Source organism: Leucopleurus acutus, assembly GCF_964270905.1.
Source record: "Leucopleurus acutus genome assembly, chromosome: X".
Taxonomy (NCBI): Eukaryota; Metazoa; Chordata; class Mammalia; order Artiodactyla; family Delphinidae; genus Leucopleurus; species Leucopleurus acutus.
In genome coordinates this window covers 45335953-45344220 of record NC_139148.1, presented here as the reverse complement: position 1 = coordinate 45344220, position 8268 = coordinate 45335953, and the positions used below count along the sequence as shown (strand labels likewise).

At 60.7% G+C, this 8268-nt stretch overlaps 1 protein-coding gene across 2 annotated transcripts; it reads right to left on the bottom strand.

Moving 5' to 3' along the window:
• Positions 1–1027: 1027 nt before the first annotated feature.
• On the bottom strand, positions 1028–7028 carry LOC309978302 (melanoma-associated antigen D4; the record flags this gene model as incomplete). 2 transcript variants are annotated; one of them, XM_082864714.1, is made up of 11 exons in its annotated part: positions 1028–1462; positions 1734–1893; positions 2867–2929; positions 3346–3388; positions 3473–3552; positions 4193–4284; positions 4675–4754; positions 4983–5046; positions 5152–5358; positions 5743–6573; positions 6819–7028. In XM_082864714.1, the coding sequence occupies 11 exons, from the start codon at positions 7026–7028 to the stop codon at positions 1028–1030; spliced, it is 2265 nt and encodes a 754-aa protein (XP_082720840.1). The 2 variants fall into 2 exon arrangements, with proteins under 2 accessions (XP_082720840.1, XP_082720841.1); XM_082864715.1 differs by having other exon boundaries at positions 1734–1848.
• Positions 7029–8268: the final 1240 nt, after the last annotated feature.

Here is an 8268-nt window from a genome sequence, read left to right as displayed (position 1 = left end):
CTAGGCTGGCCTTGGCCTCGCCGGGAGAGCCCTGCTTCCATGGAGAAGAGCCCCGGAGCCTCCCAAAGGGCCTCGGGTCATGGTCACAGGCAATGGGCTGTCCAGGTCTGCCTACAGCTTTCTTTCACTGAATCGGCTCTTGTGGCAGTAATGGCTCCTCCTTCTACCTGCTGGAGGGGTGAGAGTGTCACTGTGAGGCCTACCTCATTGTCCTTAAGACTCGGTCTGAGGGAGGAGGTCCTGAAATGGTGTGGATGATGAGGGAAGGATTCCAGGACAGCGCCTCCAGAGATGGGGCGGAGGTGGGTCCTAGGGGATGTCTGTGGATCCCGTCCCTTGGTGGGAGGGACGGTGGCACCGGCTCACGGCCCTCCACCCCACCCCTTCTCCTGAGGATCTCCACTGGCATTTAACCGGGGCCACACAGTGTAAGAAATCATGAAACTGTATGGACCGGAGCCCCTGGAAACTCTTGGCCTCCACGCTCAGCTGGCATCTCTGCGCCTCCCAGTGCCTGACCCAGCCACACCCGTCTGCCTTTTAGGGGGAGGCGGCCCCCGCCTGTCCCGGAGGGCCTGACCACCGGCCACTCAGAGCCACACCTGCCCAGGAAAAGGAGAAGACGTCCGACTGATTTTGCAACTTTAATGCAATACTGATACCCAAAACACGACAGCACGACAAAAAGCGCACAGGAAAGCAGGAAGGGCAGAGAGCGCGTCATCTGGCATGCCATCTTCCATGGACGGGGAGTAGCTGCCTAGAGTGCTCTGTCGGGGGGCGGGGGGCAGAGGAGGCACTCTGGCTCGGCAGGGGGCTGCTGCAGCTCCTCAGCGCTGCCTGGAACCGGGAGACACAAAGGCCAGAACACAAGGGTCAATACAGGTGAACCGTCAGGGATAGGAAGAACAAACTGAGCGTCCCGTCAGGCTCTCTTCGTTCCCCCATGACACCCCAGGCCTTCCCCTGACTCCTCCCAGTCCCTCCACACCCCATCCTTCAGAGTCTCATCTAATGACCTCCAATCTTACTGAATCCAGGAGAAGAAGCTGGCACTGGTTCTGGCGGCGTTTCTGGTCCGGATGGTGGAGCTGGTGCTGGGGCCATCGAGCATGCTGGTGCTGGCCGCACCATTGGTGCCACTGCTGACACCAGCCCTCCAGGTGCCTCTCCTGTTGGCACGGTTGCTATTCAGAATGTACTGATGGTATCTGGCCCAGAAAGCGAAGGGGATCCTGGACCAGGCGTCGCCAAAATCTCCATCCTCATCCCAGGTCAGGAGCTCGACCTGTATGTCGTCCCAGCTCCACCGTCCAATCAGAGCTTCCTCCCCGATGTTCATCTGGGCCCTCATCTGGGCCCTGGCATGTTCCTCAGCCATATCCACATCCATCGTCTTGAAAGCATCATCCACAGCCTCCAAGAAATGAGCCCTCCATTCCCGGGGGTCTCGGTTCTGATACTGCGGTGGAAGAACAGCAGCCGTCGGAACAGCTACCCCACCTCGCTCAGCACCTGCTTCCTGCCATACGCCCTCCTGAGCGCTTTGCAAAATCATGATAGAAACCCGCACGACTGGAATCGGGCTCCCATTATTCTGTGCCAGACCTGGGATTTCGCCCCACCCACTCACTACGTCTGTGAACTTGTGTCAGTGACTTAGGAACCTTTCTGGGCCTCAGCGAACCAACGAGGTATGGGAAACTCCAGCCAGAACAGAGGCTCTGCCTTACCTGGGCGATGAATCTCAGCACCCTCATCTTGCTGGTCTCGTGGCGGGCGCGCAGGCCCCAGAGGAACTCATACTCGGGGGGGCTGCTATTGGGGATCTTCTTGTATTCCAGGTACCTGCGTGAGAGAGGAAAATAAACTTCTGCTTCCAGCCAGGCAGACCTGTTGCTGCACCAGTGGCTCCCAGGTGGCCCCTTCCCAGCCCCGAGGCTGCAGCTTGGCTGCCGCAGGAGGCCTGCCCTGGCCCCGCAGCCCTTGCCTCGCTCCCACGCTCACTCCCAGGGGTTTCTGCCTCCAAAACTGAGGTGCTCACACCCTTAGGCCACTGGTCCTGCCCAGCAGCCACGTGGAGGTGCAGGGGGCACGTGTAGGGTATTTGTTCATAGGAAGGCCACGAGTTTTGTGCCCCTTGTCACAATAACCCAGGTTCCTGTTGGGTGTGTTGTAAACAGAGGAGCCATTTCTTCAGGCCCCCTGCTCTGAGCACACCCCACCATGGGGCTCGTCCGTGGCCTGGCTGAACCCTGGGACAGTCCACCCTAGAAAATGACTGTACAGGAAGAAACAGTCAACCAAGAGCAGTGGACTCCATGCATACTCTCGACCATCTGTGTGTGTGTGTGTGTGTGTGTGTGTGTGTGTGTGTGTGTGTGTGTGTGTGTGTGTGTGTGGTGCAGGGGGCGGGGGTGGGGGTGGTGAACATGCATACGGGCCTGTGTGAGGGCACACAAGATCTCCAAGCACCGAGGATGGGGTGGGCCTGGGCTAGAAGGTCAGCAGGGCTGGACTCCAGGCCCAAATGGGCCTTATCCCAGCCGGAGCCATGTCAGGCTTCCACTCTCTGAGCCCCAGGCTCCTGAGATGTAAAGCCGGGGACACTGCCTAGAGGGCAGGTGCTGAACGAGATGGGGGCTGTACCACCCCACCTGGTGCTTGCAGTCAGCATGTGCTCCCTTTCCCCAAGCCTCCCTGGAATTGCCCTCCCCCCAACACTCACATTCCCCCCCACCCCACACTCACACCAGACACCCATCCCTCTGGTGTTAAGACATGGGCTGGGGAATGGCTTCCTCAGCCAGAGCAGCACACGAGGAAGGCCTGAGTGGGAGGCAAAGTGAACTCAGTCGATACTCACTTCTGCTTCACAAAGTCCTCTGTAATGAGTTTCCTCAGATCGCCCAGGAATGGGTGCCTCACCCTGAGTGCAAGGAAAGGAATGCATGACTAGAGACAGTGGCAGTGCCCGGGGTGGGCGGGAGCACTCCCAGCAGGACTGAGAGCTTCCCAGCCTGTGGGGTGTCCCCATGGATGCCTGGGCCGGCAGCAGAGGCCAGACGGCCACTTGTCAGCGACGCCCCAGGGAGGGGTTTGACGGAGCCCCCAGGTCCGATGGTTTCTCTTAGTTCTCATCTGGGAACAGAGAAGGCACACGGAGCAGAGGGGGTGCTCAGTGCTCAGGACCGTTTCCCCACGCACCCTGGTGGGACCCTTTGCGCTCTACCTAGTCCAGGACGCCACACCCCGCAGAGACCACTAGGCCACTGCAATCCCGGGGCCTCTTGTGCCCAAGGACAGACACACTGAGGAGTGGGAGCCGAGAGACCCCAATCATACCCGGGGCGCAGTCCCATCTTGCGTAGTGCCTCCCAGAGGACAGCTGCGAGGGGAGATGAGGTACAAGAGTTTAGCACACGGAGGTGAGACGGCGGGCAACCCCCCAGCTGCAGGTCCAGCCACTCACCCTCGCTGGCACGGTTGCCGTTCATGAAGATGACGCCCAGAATCACCAAGAGGAGACTCAGTCTGGGAGTGTCCTTGGTCCTGAAGGTGTAGAAAGAGGGATCCTGTCCAGCAGCCATTTTCCCGGGGGGACCACAGCCGGCTCACTCAACTAGCCTCTCCCAGATTGCTGGGCTACAGGGCAGCTCCTCCTACTCTGTATGGCTTGCGCTACCTGGTCCAGACAATTCATTCCTCGGCCTGAGACTGAGTCCCTTCATCCATCAAATGGGGATGCTAACACCTCCTCCCAGGGCTCTGCCGAGGTTGGGGTTAGGCAGGGAGCAAACGGTTGGCAACCCTGTGTCCAGAGGCACATCCAGACCTTCCCTGCCCTTTGCGCATTGCGTCGGGAGCACAACTCCACTGGAGAGCACCCCCACACCCCCGTCCCCCTCCCGAGGCACACTCTGCCAAGCCCTGGCCAGGACCTTAGCAGGGAGAGGCAACCAAGGAGCTTGCTTTCCTAGGAAGATGGGGGTGGGGAAGGGTGGGCAGGGGCGAAACCCGGAGAGCAGCAAATCCTCGGCCCAGGCTACTGCCCCTGCCAGCCCTTAACTGCTCAGCACCGCTAACTCTGGGTGGGAGCCGTGCTAGGCCCCCCAACCCCACTTTCCCGTTTCTCTGAGAGGAGCGGGGAGGCACCACCAAGGAAGGCCACCACCCTCCTGTGCTCTCTCACTTTCCCAGGAGGCGGGCTGACGAATCCCGTGTGCAGACAAGAATGTAGAGGTGTTCTTCCTTGTCGATTTCCTTCAGGTGGATCCCAAACTTCTACATGGGGGAGAAAACAGAATGTGAGATCAAACATCCATGTTGGGTGTCCTGCAGGCAGTCACTCAATTCCCCGTTAGAGCTTTTCCTTGGCGGGGAGCCCCAAGCCCTGGGGGAGGAGGAAGAAGAGAGGCCGCAGAGGAAGTACCCTGTGGGAGCACTGACACTGGCTGAGACAATGGGATCCACCTCAGGAGACCACAGACACTCAGAGAGCACGAAGGGCAAGAAGGAGGGAAGGAGGCAGGCAGAGGAAGCTCCCAGGTGGAGAGGCCAGGGAGGGCTTCCTTCCAGAGCACATAGTCCTGCCCTTGGGCCTCGAGGGGATGCAGGGGGCAAGGGTTCCCTGCGGCCCCTGCTCCACAGAGCTGCCCCCGGCCCCGCACCCACCTTTTCCAGAGTGTACGTTGCTCGTTCAATGATCTCAGGGAAATGTTCATCGTATTCTCGGATGACATCCTTCAGCATGTCTGCAGGAGGGGAGGGGTGGGCAAAGCACCGAGGCTGGGCAGGGGCCACAGAGCTGCAGCTTTTCTGTCAGCCCTGCTGAAGGGAGCACACTCAGGACCCCACACCGTGCAAATGGAGCCATCAGCCAGGCCTGATGTGTGTGTGTGGGCATCTGATGGGAGGCCCACAGGGCAGGGTTGTGGGAGGGGGGAAGGGCAGAGCTCAGGGAGGGGGCACAGGTTGCCCACCTGAGCGCTTGATGGGGATCTTCTTGTAGTCTTTAATCATCAGATATTTCACCAACTTATTTGCCTGGAGAAGGAGGGAGCACACGGGTAGACCAAGGCGTGGGCGACCTCAAAGAACAGGCCCGCAAGGGAGGAGAGGAGCGAGATGGGGGAAGGGCAGGCTTCTTACCCTCTCTTGCAGAAGGGTCACATTGCGGGGTGGCAAGCACAGTACGTGCCTTGAGGGTACCTGGGACCTCAGGGCCATGGGGGGCCGAGGGGCCATCTGAGGCCGCACAGTTGTCAGTGGGGGCTGCGATGCCCTCCAGGTCGGTGGGACCGCAGGAGGCTCTCTCTCCTCCTCGCTGCTCTCATATTCGTCATCCAGGTGCTTGGACTGTACCATTAGACAGAGGAGAGACTCAGGGCTACCAGGCTACCCGTGCAAAAGCACCTGGCACACATCTTAACCAGAGCAGGTACTTGGAGATAAGGGTAGTAGGAACAGCGGATGACACGTGCCGAGTGCTTACTAAGTGCCAGGCACTGAGCCAACCGCTTCTCCCTCCAGGCCTGAGGGTAGGGACTACGTGGAGTAAAAACATGCTAGTTAACCTGTCTTGGAGAAACATGCACAAGCTGAGAGAAGAGGGGAGGGAAGGAGAGGGAAGGAGAGGGGAGGGGAAGGGAGGGGATGCGGGGAGGGAGAGGAGGAGGCAGAGAGGAGAGGGCCCAGAAAGCAGGGGAGCAAGGGGGGTTGGAGACAGCAGGGAGGTCTCACCTTCTTTGTCCTCTTGCCTCCCATCCTGGCCCAGGGCTCCGCACTCTGCTGAGAGGTGGCAGCTGCACCCTCAGGCTCAGGGATGCTCGTGGCCATCTTGGCCTTGGCAGCAGCTGCTGCCACAACATTCTGAGGCTCCACCCACCGAGTCTTGGCGAGAGCCTTCCCAGACTTGGTCGTCTTTGGCCGGGTGGCTGCCCCCTCCCCGGCAGAGGCTGCCTGGGGCCCCCCGGAGGCAGCACTGGGGCCCTCTGTGGCAGCCTCTTGGGCCGGGGCAGGTCTCTTGGGGCGTGGGAAGGCCATGCCACTGACACCTGCCGGCTGGGTGAAATCAAAGACATCGTTCTGACCCAGGAAGGCTGTTTTGGGCCGGGTGGCATCCATCTCACTGGCACGCGGGGCCTGGGAGAAAGCACAGGCCGTACTAGGGCCCTCGGCAGCAGCCTCCTGGGCCCGGGAGGATGTCTGGGACTGCGTGGACCTTGCTGGAGCCCCGGGGGTGGCCATCTCGCTCTTGACTAGCATCTGGGAGCTGTGCGGAGAAGCAAGGCTTGTCTCAAGGGTGGCTGCCTGAGCCTCGGCAGCGGATGTCATGGGCTGGGTATCGCCTCCTGAGCCCTGGTCTGTGGCCACTGAGTGGTTAGCGACCACCTGATGGTAGGTGGCACGGGCAGCAGCAGCAGCGGCCCGAGCAGCTTGGTTAGAGGAGGCGGCCCGGGCTACGTTGGCAGCACGGGCAGCCGGCTCGTTGGCAAGTGTTTCTGGATCCATCCGAAATGCCTCCAGCAGAGTCCTGGCCAGCATAGGGTTTTCAAGTTCCCAGGGCTCATTCTGCAAGACCAGGGAGGGGAGGGCAAGGCAGACAGCTGTACACACTCGCCCTGTGCTGGCCAGCCCCCGACCAGCCCCCAGACCCTCCCAAATCCCCCTTCTCCCAGCAGGAGAGGGAAGGTTTGGTGAAGCTGGGCAGTCCTTCCCCATTCAACTCCAGCCTTCACCCACCCCCTCCTCCCATCCTCCCTGACGTCGCAGGAGGGAAGGCCCAGGGCTAGCAGGTGGCCGACAAGGGGCCTCACCGCTAAGATGCGAAAGCCTGGACCCAAGCTCCCAAAGGCTCTGAGGATACGGATGTCAAAGCTGGTGAGGGCTCCGTAGCCTCCAAAAGCACCAAATTCTTCATAGTCGTTGCCTTCAACCATGTCTTCCTCCCCGACTTCATCACTACCCTCGTCCATGTCTTCAACGTTGTACCCTTCAGATTCTTTGTGGTAGCTTCCCTCAGCCATGCTGGGGGTCCCAAGGAGAAGAGAGCTCAGCCTGAGAGGGACGGGGAGGCCTCTTCAGGGGGAGGGGGGCAGGACCCAGCAGGAGGCCGGATCTCTCAGGAAGTGGGGAGCTGCAATCATCAGGTTACCAGGCAGTATAAGGTCGGGGTGGGTGGGGGAGTGAAGGCTGCTGGGGTAGATTCCCTCAGAGACAGAGCCCTAAGAGAAGGATAGAGGAGGTCGGAGGAGTCCCTACACTGAAAGGGGAGTTTAGGACAGGCAGGCTCCCCGGCCCAGCGGCCGGATTTGAACAAGGGGTGCACTGGCGGGCCTGGGTCCAAAGAGTCCCATAGGAGATGCGTTGAGAGGGGGAGAAATAAAGCGCCTGAATTTAATGCCTGGAGCAGGGGGCCAGGACGGTGGGGAGGAGAATGACATGAGAGGGCTGAGACAAACGGGGACCGCTGGAAGCTCTGGGAAAATGAATCCCAGGGACCCTCTAAGTGCAGGTGGGGGGATTCAGCTGATTCAGGTCTAGGTTGGGCTCATACAGGAGCGCTCAAGGTGTATGGGGTGGGGGTCTTCGGGCTAGGTGAGGCTCGAACTGGAGCGCTGGAGGTCTCAGAGGCCAGGACTGCAACTCCAGGAAGGGGGCAAAACGTTCAGTTCCACTGGATTGATCTCAGAGTGTTTGGGGTGGAGGTGGGGCCTCCGCTCTAAGGAAGCTCAGCACGGAGCACACGGGTCTGTTAAAGGGGTTCGGATGGTGGGCTCCGGTGTAAGTAGGGCTCGGATCGGGGAGCCTGCGTCTGATGGCGGTGGAGGGGGGAGGCTCCTATCTAGACCGCGGGTCTAAGGGGGTTCAGGTTCTGCGTGCTTGGGCTTTGTTCAGATCCGGGGGCGGGGGATTGGGGATGGGGAGGGCACAGCGTACCCTCGTTCCACTCGCTCTCTCCCGGTCCTGTCTGGGGCTGGATCCTTACCTTCCCTGGGGCTCCAATGGCGTCCGTCCTCAGCACCAGGAACCCCGCAGCCGCGCCCTCGCCTACTGCTGCCAGCACAGCAGCTCCGACCACCCCGCCCCTTTTCTCCGCGCAACGCCCCCCCTCCCCGCCGTGCGGCTGGGCAGCCTGCGCATGCGCGGACCCCTCCAGCCGGCCCGCTTTCCCAACAAAAGCCTTTCCCACCAGGTCCCCTGTGCGCATGCGATTCCGCCAGTGGGTGGGCGGGGTAGGGGGGCGTTTTCTCCTTCCCGCCAGAT